General features: G+C 35.5%; 1 protein-coding gene across 1 annotated transcript; it reads left to right on the top strand.

Moving 5' to 3' along the window:
- Positions 1–435: 435 nt before the first annotated feature.
- On the top strand, positions 436–11,908 carry BICC1 (BicC family RNA binding protein 1; the record flags this gene model as incomplete). The annotated part of the gene is made up of 11 exons (XM_008940670.1): positions 436–507; positions 1,633–1,791; positions 2,932–2,985; positions 3,731–3,925; positions 4,883–5,134; positions 7,831–7,962; positions 8,818–9,004; positions 9,490–9,648; positions 10,040–10,233; positions 10,520–10,661; positions 11,752–11,908. Coding segments are annotated over exons 1-11 (1,652 nt in total), but the record flags the coding sequence as incomplete, so codon positions are not given.
- Between the last annotated feature and the right edge of the window lie 89 nt (positions 11,909–11,997).

Below are 11,997 nucleotides of genomic sequence, written 5' to 3'. Positions count from 1 at the left end.
TCTATAGACTGATTAAATATAATGAAATGATGATGAGGGTGACTGAGTTTGGAGAGTTTTTTAGACATTGTCTGCATTAAGCTTGAGTAAGGCTGTCTAAAAGCTTCTAGTTGTCTGTTAGTATTTGTTTGAGAAGACATGATGCCTCAGGCATGCATTTGTATTGTGGGCAACATTTATAGTACTATGGTGTACATGGGGCATTTCATTTTTTTAAACTGATTAGCATATTGAATAAACTCATCTGGTAATACTAATTGTGGGGCTGAAGGGATAGAACAATACATTGGGGTTTTTAGCTGAATCCCAAAGGTTGGTGGTACAGGTTATCTCTGAACTGTAAATAATGGATTCAAATTTAAGCAGTACAGAAAATTATGATACATATTTTACTGTATTTTTCTTACAAGTTTTATTTCTTTTGTAGATCCCCATATAAAAGTCTCTGGAAAAAAGGAAAATGTCAAAGAAGCGAAAGAGAAAATCATGTCTGTCTTAGACACAAAAGTAAGAGAGAATTTATTTAGAATGACAGACCCCTAATTTTGTAGTGACATTGATCTCTCTTTAAATGCACTGTGTTAAACAGAAGGTCTTTATGGATACTCCAAAGCAGCCTCCAGTATTGTTTCTGGATGTTGATATTTGGACATAGTTAAACATGCTACAAGAAAATACTTTAAGTGCTTTTTCCTGCTCTGAACTACATAGAAATGTATTGGCTTAGATTCTTTTTTTTACTTTAAGATCTGAAATACAGGTTCACTGCTGTAGATTATGCAGCCACCTCAGTGAATCCAAAATTTTGTTTCTGTTTGAAATTTAATTTTAGGAGCATTTATACAGTTCTATTTTTAACTGTTACTACATTCTTATATACTGAAGCATTAGGAACAGACTTTTTAATACATCTAGGTTTTGGCCAGAGGTCTCATGTGTTCATCAGATATTCATTTCATCCAATAGGGAGTCTTTTGGAGCAGTGTGTATGCCTTCTGCATAGTTGTTCATCAGCTTTTTCATTCTCAAACAGATTGCCAAAAAGAGCTGGTGATAAGTGCCATTTTTTGAACTGTTAAGAACACTGTTATGGAATGTTGACAGTATGACTTTTAAGAGCAGCTGTAGGAAGTGTTTGTGTACTTGAAAAATGGATATACCAGAAAAATTTGGCATGTTTGAAGGAGAAAAAGAAAATCTGATATTTCAGGTCCCATGGCTTTGTTTTGCCCAAGTCTTCACTGTATGATCCTTTGAGATCAGACAAGGGTGTGTGCCTATGATTGAAATGACATATAATTAAAATAAATTAGAATGGATTGTAAAAGGACATTTAAGTCACAGTTGATAAAATCTAGGGTACGTTTTTAAAAGCCTTGCACATTTTTTGAAAATATACCTTTGGGGTATTTATTTCCATGTTATTTCCTCATTGGGAAGAATATGTGACTAGTTCAGCATCTGACTAGGATCCACATTAAAAACATCTCACTTGAGTAGACGCTAAACCAGTTAAGCCACAACAAAAGTACTTTGGAAATACAATTTTGAATGTCATTCTTGAAGTTACATTACTGTAAAATACTGAGGTGCTGCTGTGAACAAATCTAATCACACGTGCTTGCTTTCCAGAGCAATCGAGTGACCTTGAAGATGGATGTTTCACATACAGAACATTCTCATGTGATAGGTAAAGGTGGCAATAATATTAAAAAGGTAATGGAGGAAACGGGATGCCATATCCATTTTCCAGACTCAAATAGGAATAATCAAGCAGAGAAAAGCAACCAAGTAAGTGTTGCATAGTATTTAACTCACTTATATTGTAAATCCCAAGAGTATAAAACATTTCCAAACCACTTTTGTCAGTTTGGGTTCTTTGGGGATGGTGAGTTCATGTTCAGGGAAATAGATTTTTGGTGTTTATACTCTGTGGAAAGCATGGGACTTCTTAAGTGGGCAAATCTTTAACAACAGATGGAAACAATTTGTGATGGTTGACCCATAAATAATTTTAATTTTTTTAAAACTAAAATTGGTTTGAGCATACAGAAGTCAGCAACTTAGTGTGAATGGTAGAGAAGCAGTATGAAAAACACTGTTTTTGTAAATTTTTTTCTGTGCAACACCGGACTTAACATTGATTAATTTCTTAGTGCTTTTGGCTTGTGATGTAACTTAGCTGAAAACTGAACTTGTTGGATAGACAGCAGAAATTAATGTCCTATTTGTAGGAGTTCGGCTTTATTAGAATAAGTCATTTTACCTGAGTTCTGCATTGTGCTTTTGTGATGCTGACACTACTGGAATGTTTACTTTCATATCTTTCATCACTGTGTTTAGAATTCCCTCTTGTACATCCTAGTGGCTGCTGAGCACAATACAGTGATTTCAAAATGTTAAAACAAATCTACTGCAGTTGCACGTTCACACTGAGCACATGTGTACAACAGTAATTCTGTTATTTAGTCCAAGTAACTGTATTGTTTGATGTATCATTTATTTTTTTTCACTACTGGAATGTTTACTTTCATATCTTTCATCACTGTGTTTAGAATTCCCTCTTGTACATCCTAGTGGCTGCTGAGCACAATACAGATTTCAAAATGTTAAAACAAATCTACTGCAGTTGCACGTTCACACTGAGCACATGTGTACAACAGTAATTCTGTTATTTAGTCCAAGCAATTGTATTGTTTGATGTATCATTTTTTTTTAGTTGCTTAAACCTCTGTAACCTAAGATGCCATAGTATTTCTTTAAAATTTTTCTAAGTGGTTTTAGTTTTCAACTGCTGATTAGAGACCACTTAGGATGTCACTGGGTGTAAAATAAGTGATTTGAAAGAAAAGAACACAGATATCTGAATAACTTTTCCAATGCCTCAGTTGAAAATATGGTGCTGTATTTTCTATACTTTTGCTCTTCCAGGTGTCTATTGCAGGACAGCCAGCAGGAGTGGAGTCTGCAAGAGTTAGAATTCGGGTAATAGTTTATTTCAGTATTAAGTTCCCTTGAAAACACCTGAAAGGAAAATATAGTTTTGAGAACACTAGGGTTGTCTGACTTGTTTCTATATTTCTGTGGTCATAAGACAAAAATGTGACTATCCCAATGAGTAAAATGCAAAGGGTATTATAAAAACAGTGATTCACATTTTTGGCCCAATTTTTGACTAGCCCAGGGTGAAGCTTGACCACAAAGTCTACAGTATAAGCAAGAGGTTCAAAATTACATCTTAACTTTCCCTGCACAGATGGCCTATAGAAGCTTAGGCATCCAGTGTGAATCCATGATTTGGGAAAAGCAACTGCTGCCTTTTCAATTTTCATGTGTTATTTGTGTAATTAGTTTGGATAGAATTTTATAGAATTCAGTTCCATTCTCCACTCATAGCATTTTTCAGTCCTTACCTTTTAATTTTGATTAGTATTTGTATTTGGCTGTATTGTTGCTACGTAGTTGCAAGAGATGCTGGGGGAGGAGGGAAACCCAAACAAAACCAGAAACCACCAAGCCTATGCAAAACAAAAACCTCTCCTCTGCCTAGAAAAATCAGTGTCTTTTTCCAGCTCAATATTTGATAACATTTTAGCTGCTGAATCCTGTGCAGAGGATGTATTGTGTCAGTTTAATCATCAATGACCAACACGTTATTATTCAGTAATAAAATTGTCGCTGTTTTTGTATGATTTTGGTTTTCAATATTTGCTTTTTAATGTTGTTGTAGGAGCTGCTTCCATTGGTACTCATGTTTGAATTGCCTATTGCTGGAATTCTCCAACCAATCCCAGATCCAAACTCTCCCACAATTCAGCATATATGTCAGACATATAATATTTCAGTTTCCTTTAAACAACGCTCTCGAATGTATGGTGCTACAGTCATTGTCAGAGGGTCACAAAATAACACTAGTGCTGTGAAGGTAACGTGTCTTAAGTAGATTTATACATGTCATAAATATATCCATAATTTAGATACTTAAGAACTATATTAATCTTATATCCTGCTTAATCAGTATGTGTTGTTATTGTATAATCACTTTCGGAGCCTGAAGGTTAGGGGTGGTTTTTAAACTGAAGTGGTTTGGGTGTAAAAATGCATAGAAACTAGTTTTAAATTTAGGATTTAGCATTCTCTGTGCTGAGCTTTTAATCTGTTTTTTTTTTTTTTCCTTGCACACCTGTTTAGGTTTCTTGCAATTCTGGAATATGTGCTAATCTTTTAATTAAAAAAAAAAAAGCCAACCCAAACAAACCATCTCCCCACACCCCTCCCAAAGCAAACAAAACAAAAAATGCAAAGAATTAAAACAAATGAAACCCCCCTCCCATGAATTCTTCATGCTTCGTGGTCTTCTCAGTATGGACTCAAATATGTAACCTTGGAAGTTACCCTAATAGTCAATAAAACTAGTCTTGCAAAACCAGGTTTGGGAGATGTGAATTTGACAGTGAAGTGAAGGAACTGCCGTGAGACTATTTATCTTAATAAAATAAAAAAGTTTCCTGGTTAACAACTGGCAGTGTGACAGATGGATGTGGTCTCAGGTGGGTGTATCTCAAGCCAGTAAGAACGTTTTAGGCCAAAACTGAAAGACAAATTTTTGCATGTATACCTCTCCAAATCCCTATTGACTCTCTTATTGCTGTATGCAGGCACAGACACTGGCTGTCAAACACTATGTTTGGTCACAAAATGAGACTAGTGGCTGGGTTTTAGTCCCTCTGTTAACTTTAACAAATCAATCAGATTTCTTTAAACAAAACAGAATTTTCTTTACCTTGAATGTAGAATGCATAGCAAGTAAGGGAACAGTCTGAAATGTTGTTTTGTATGCCTGTGAGCACTGTTTCACCCATTTCTTGCCTTTCCCCTGCAGGAAGGAACAGCCATGCTTTTAGAACACTTAGCTGGGAGCCTGGCCTCTGCAATCCCTGTGAGCACCCAACTAGACATTGCAGCACAGCATCATCTCTTTATGATGGGTCGAAATGGCAGTAACATCAAACATATCATGCAGAGGACTGGTGCTCAGATCCACTTCCCTGACCCTAGTAACCCACAGAAGAAATCCACTGTCTACCTCCAGGGCACAATTGAGTCTGTCTGTCTTGCCAGGCAATATCTCATGGTAAATACTTTCAGTGAAACTTGCTTGAAAAAAATTGCCAGATGATAGAAATTATGCTCATTCTGCATGTATTTGTGGATCAAATGTAAGTCAGTGTTAGAGAAGAAGAGTTTCTATTAACATTACAAAAAGCTGGTTCAGTTGAGTGCTCTTTCTTTTGGCAATGGTTTGTGTGTGTAGTTATCTAAAGTACTTGCAATCTCTGGTATCATGATTTGAAAAACTACCTTGTTAATATAAATGCAATATAAGCTATTTAAATTGGCAATAACAATGTGCTTCTGAGTAGAAGGCAGATTTTTGGAGGGGTTTGTTGTTGAGTGGCTTGGTTTGCTTCACCAGCCTGTCTACCCTATTCGCCAGGTGAGTAGGTTTCTCTTGGGAGTAAGTGGCAGGAATTTCTTGTTCCCTGTCTAGGCCAGTTTTCAAGGCAACTGAGGAACCATAGCAAATAATTACCTACTCTCCACTCTTACATTCTTTGTAGCATCATAGCCTCAGTACTATAGGGCCTTCTATAACAATAGCTCTGGTGATAAATATTATTAGTAGAGTTTTTTGTTTTATTATTCCTTAAGCTTCATAGGAGCCTTCAGGCTTTGTTGTAGCACATTTTTACATGTATATATGGATGTTTACAAACAACACATGGGAAGATTGGACTCAAATTCAAAGCTTTTGTCAGGATAAGCTGTAAAGCCATTGTATTCCTTAAGTCCACATCTCTTGCATTGTGCTGTGTCTTGCTGTACAGTGGAAAACAAATGTGGTACCTTTCTTTTTATACAGTTATATTCATGATTATTATATTCTAGGTTATTATTGTCTGTAAATACTAAGAAGTAGCCTTATTCAATTTATTTCCTTATGAGGTTTAACCCATACTTTTCTGGAGGTTCATTGAAGTAGAAGGAAATACAAATTATCATATGAACGTAAAAACACAGCTTTGTTCTAGAAACTTAGAATTATGCAAGGGTCATGGTTTGAAATATTGAAGTTTGAATTAATTCCAGACACATCAGTACAACTTAGTATCCTGCATCACATCCACTGTATCATTCTTTAAGAGCTGTACTGACCAGGAGACTTGATGTGTCTCAACTCCACAGGCATTACATGTCCTGAACCTATTGTTTCCAGTTTTGAAGGTAAAATAAGTATTAAAAGTTCTGTATCTTCCCCTCAGCCCATAACTTTTGGGCTCAGCTGTATTTTTATTGCCACTAAAAAATACTGAGGCTTATTTTTTTGATAGCTTTGCATATAATAAAGATGACTGTATTACATGTAGCTACAGTAGATATTGACAATTTAGTTTTGTTCACTTCCTGTCAAAGAACATTATTTGGTCCTGTTCCTCTCATCATCATCATCATCATCATGCAGATGCTCTAAACATACAATAATGAAACAGTGGTGTAAAAAACAGCCTTTTAATATCCTTATACAACCTGGCATTTCAACTTTGAAACGTCTGGTTTTCCTTGTTAACCTGTAGCTGCATTTTCATTCAGCAGGCTTTTGGTGTGACCTTCTGATATTACTTTAACTTTTCTGAAAAAAAATCCAAGTATGAAATCTCCTCCATGGTTCTGTTGATATAAAATCTTTGATTATTGTTTTCAGAGTTTTTTAAATACTTTATTCATAACTGTTCTTTTCAGACAAATTCACTTTATGGAGTTGAGCTGTTTATCAGCCTTCCTGAAGTCAAAATGTTTGTTTCCTTGATTTAATTTTCCTTAAGTTAAAATTACTTCAATTTAGGTTTGGGAAGTACTGTGTGGCTATGGGTGGTACTGCTGAAGTGCTATTTAAGTATTTTTATATTTGATGCTATTGACCTGAAAATTAAATACACCTATTTGCTGCTTTTCATTCTGGAAACTCATTTAATAAGAACACTTTCTTGAATATATCTTACTGTGGCTTTTTTTCTGATACATGTGATACTCCATTTACTTTATTGTGAATTAAACTCAAAAAAAATAGGATTTATTTTTCAGATTTTATACAGTCTGTTTTTGTTACTTTATGAGAAGGAGCAATCTGATAATTTCTAGATATCGTGTCACTATTGAAGTTTTTTTGTTTCTTGAGTTTGGACTTTTTATGAAGGGGTGCTTTGTTTTTTGTTTTTACTTAGTATTTCAAGTGTTTCAGAGATGTCATCCACATCACTGGAAAATACTTTTTTTAGCTGATCTAGGACAAGGAAAAAGAAAAGTAAAAATTAAGACTTAGTAAACGATGACTTGTAGAGAAATGTCTTCAGAATTGTGTATACTTACACAATTTTAATATTAACCATTTGACTACGTAAGGGCCCTGCCATCAATTCCTGACAATATTGTGTCTGATATATCATAGGTAGAAGTGATTTGTGAATTTGGATCCTCCAGACACCTCTAAGACTGTATAAACAGCTAATGCAGGGTGCGTGTGTGTGCTTATTGGAATGTGGAATATTCAACAAATCATTTCACCCCTATACTGCCAAACTGTTCATGCAGAATTCCAGATACACCTGTATTCTTGCATCCAAAGAAATGGCTTTACTTCATTTCATCCTTGCTATTTTTCCTGAATTTACTGTACTATGATGTACATGTGTTACAGTTTTATTTCAGTTTATTGCTATGGGAGAAGCATAGGTTAGATGTTTTATGAGTCCTTGCATCTTGTCTTTTCAGGGTTGCCTTCCTCTTGTGCTCATGTTTGATATGAAGGAAGAAATCGAAGTAGAACCACAGTTTATAACACAGCTCATGGAGCAGTTAGATGTCTTCATAAGCATCAAGCCGAAGCCAAAGCAACCAAGCAAGGTTGGTGAAAAGCTAACAGTCTTTTTAGGCTTTCACGACAACTTTTCAGAGCTGATGAGCATGTCTGCTCCCCCTGGCTAACTTAATGGATCATTAACTTGTAAAAGGTGTATATATTTTTTTGTTTGAAATGTTGTTTTAGATGTTATAACAACTCTCCTTTAAGATGATGTGGCAATATTTGAAAATATAGAGATTAACTTATGTATGGACTATACTGATAAAAGAAATTACGAGGAGACAAATTCTGACTAGAAATCTTGTTTTATTTCTCAATAAACTTGCAACTCTGTCACATAACTGGAGTGTCCTTTAGCAATTAGAATTAAACAAAATAAAGCAGAAAAACAAACAAACAAACAACAAAACAAACAACAACCCAAATAACATGACTAGGAGAGAAGTCTGTTCTGCACAAGATGTTGAAAAGAAGCAAAAGAAACAGAATTACAAAACACTTCTAATGAGAGATTTTCATTGTCAGATATTCAGGAAGGGATAGATATTCACTTCAAGGTATAGACCTCAGATAAAAGACAAGATTTCAATTGCTGATTCACTTTTCTAGATCTTGGGGTACTTAGGATTTGGTATACCTAAACAAGGTACTGTGATAAGTATTTTTCTTAGGCAGAAAGATCTTTCATCACTGTCTTTGTCAAGTGCATACAAACTCCCCCAAATTACCACGAGGGCCACTGCATTTCAGTAGCTGTTAATCAGCTGTCTCACACTTATGTTGCTGATAGCTTTGAAGGGGTATTAAGAAGAGTTTTGTTTCAGATCCATGCTATGCAGTTGTGTTACTCACAGCTTTTCCTTTTGTTGTTTTTGTTTTGTTTTCTTTCCCTCCAGTCTGTGATTGTAAAAAGTGTTGAACGAAATGCCTTAAATATGTACGAGGCACGGAAATGTCTCTTGGGACTCGAAAGCAGTGGAGTTGCCATAGCATCAAATCCTTCTGCTGTCTCGTGCCCTGTTGGTCTGTCTTGCCCTGGTTTGGATATCTTGTCCTCAGCAGGACTGGGACTCACTGGGCTTGGTACGCATTAAATATTATATTCTACTGAGTACTTCTTAGAATGGTTCATTAAATATTATATTCTACTGAGTACTTCTTAGAATGGTCCATTCAAATGTGCTTGTGAGAAAAAGGTTATAGCCTGAAATGTAAGTAAGGTTGTGTAGTGCAGTTGCTTTCTTGATGCTTCTTTGAAACACAGAGAAGCCATAGAGGGAATATAAAGGGATGATGTGACTGAGAAGCAGCTGGTGCAGACTCTGTTATGACAGCAGAGTCCAGTAGGACATAAATGATGCTCCAGTTCTTCTTGGATATATGATTCCTAGTTTAAGAACAAGCATTCTTAATGTGCTCTGTACACCAAGTAGGAGGTGTAAAGTTAAAATTTATTTGTAAAATATATGCTAGTGCAGTTCAGGGGGATTTTGTTTTTAATTGGTACTTCTGTGCAAAATATTGTTCTGCAAATCTTAGCTAAATATTCACTTACATAATATTTGCAGGCCTTCTAGGTCCAACAGCCCTGTCAGTCAACACTTCAACTACTCCAAACTCTCTGTTGAATGCCCTTAATAGCTCTGTGAGTCCCCTGCAGAGTCCAAGTTCAGGCACGCCTAGTCCCACACTATGGGCAACGTCTCTTGCTAACACAAATGCCACAGGTTGGTAGAAGTTCCATGTGAATTAAATGACCTAGGTAACACTAACTCTAATTAGAGTGGCAATTGATAAGTCTGGAAGCATTCATTCTTTAGAACTTGAATAATTTTTATATTTATAGTAATACAGATAACTTTAAATCTGGATATTTATTCATAACTTAATATGAACTTACGGCATGCTGTCACATGCAGTATTTTCATCTGATTTATGTAGAAAACTCTTAACCTACAGAGTACTGGTTAGTTAAAACATTAAGGTTTTGGCATGCAATTTTAATGGAAACTGTGGTGGATCAAAGCTATGTAATGGTAGAGATTGATATAAAACTACTAAATGCCTGAGAAAGTTAAATGAGAAACTTAATCAGAACATAACCAAATTTTGTTACAGGTTTTTCTGCTATTCCACACCTAATGATACCATCTACTGCCCAAGCAACCTTAACTAGTATTCTCTTGTCTGGAGTACCTAATTACAGTCAAAACACTCCATCTCCACCACCTGGCTTGACTCCTGTTGAAGTCCATGTTAATGGCATGCAATCAGAAAGTAAAAAAGTCTCACCTTTAAATGGTCATGTCAAGGTAGGTGATATTAACTCTGGAGAAGCAGATCTGCTTATTTGACCTTTAGTAACATAATCTGAAAGAGAATTCTAGCTACATTAGTAGCTTCTTACAGCTGTGAAGTTTAGAAATAGAACAGTGGTGTTTGCAAAATATGACTTGAACTGGAAAATGAAACATTCGAACATACTGTTCTATATTAGGAGAAAATGTCTTGGGTTTCTGCACAGACAGAGAATGAGAAGTCTTTCAGTATTTCCTTAAGTGTAGCAGTCACTTCAGTGATTTTTGACACTCCTTTCAGACCTCAAATATCAAGTATGCTGCACTGTCTGCCACATCGCTAGGAGAAAATGTGTTGAGCACAAACCACAGTGATCCAGTGAGACAAGCAAGTACTCACAGTGCCTCAGAACAAGTGGCTGCCAAGTCAAATAGTCCAGAAGGTAAGATTTTTGTCATTATATTCTTTTGTCTCATAGTGTTTGTGCAGTCTACAGTTAATGAAACAAAAAGTAAATCTTGCCAGTGCATTGATTTTGGAAAAATGTTGCTGATCTCCCAGGTATGTTGTCAAAGGTAGTAAACAGAAGTTGTATTTTCTGAGTTGTGCTGTTCCTAGGAACACCTTAAGTCAACAGAAATGTGCTTGTAACATTTTATTTATTCCCTAAGAGCAGAGGGAAATAACCTGTGAATATTTTAGTATGTTTTACAGCAGCTTAACTTCATTGCTTAAAACAATCTATGCCTATTTAAATAATGTTGTGGTTTTGCTTTTTTAATAAGAGGAAAGAATTAATTCCTTTGAGAAGGTTATTGCAGAAAAATTGTGTAGGCCAAACCTAGATGACACTGACAAACAATTTATCTGCATGTTTTATAACTGCATTTCAGTTATGCTGTCTTTTAGAAGCCAAAGGAACTAAAGAACTATTCCTGTCATTCTTGGAGGGAGGGAAAGCCTGGAACTGCCTTTCAGACTTGAACTACTGTGTAAAGCTCCTGTTTCCTTTGCAAATACTGATCAACAAGGAAATCCTCTTTTATTAAGGGTTATGGTCTGACTTGAATAAAAAGTACATTGCCCAATTAAGGTGATAAATATTTGTAAAAACACATTCTAAAGATATCTGAATATTAGTGGGGAGTATTTAGTACAGGAAAAGTTATCGAAGCCCCTGGCAAGGTTTATTGAAACTTGATATAATATCAGATTTGTTCCAAGTACTTAATAACTTTTGATTGTCAGTTTAGACTGACAATAATTATATATAATTAATACTACATTGATTTAATATTATTTTTACTTACTTTTAAAAATAAGTCTGTTTCTATGTGAATGCTGATACCACTTTTGTGCATCTGAACTTACGTTTCTGAGTACTTAACGATGACCAAGTTATTATCTCTGAAGATTTCAGTAATTCTGTAAAGAGGAAGAGCAGGTTTTGTTCTGCAGTTGTCATTCCTTCAGTAAGTTCACTAGAACATAAGAGGGTTTTTGTTTAACTATGCTCTTTATTGGTCTTGTAGGTTGCAATGATGCCTTTGTAGAAGTGGGCATGCCGAGAAGTCCGTCCCATTCAGCCAATACCAACGACCTGAAGCAGATGATGAGTTCTTCCAAACAGGGCTGTGCTAAGAGACAAACAGTTGAATTACTGCAAGGCACTAAAAACTCTCACTTACAGTAAGTTAAATGTACAAATACAGATTAATGGAGCTTTTGCCATGCAAAAACACTACACATTTTTGTGGGCAAAAGGGATGGTTCAGATA

This window comes from Merops nubicus, unplaced genomic scaffold (assembly GCF_000691845.1).
Source record: "Merops nubicus isolate BGI_N331 unplaced genomic scaffold, ASM69184v1 scaffold6290, whole genome shotgun sequence".
NCBI lineage: Eukaryota > Metazoa > Chordata > Aves > Coraciiformes > Meropidae > Merops > Merops nubicus.
Note: the sequence above shows the minus strand (reverse complement) of the source record. Positions and strands in the feature narration are given on the sequence as shown.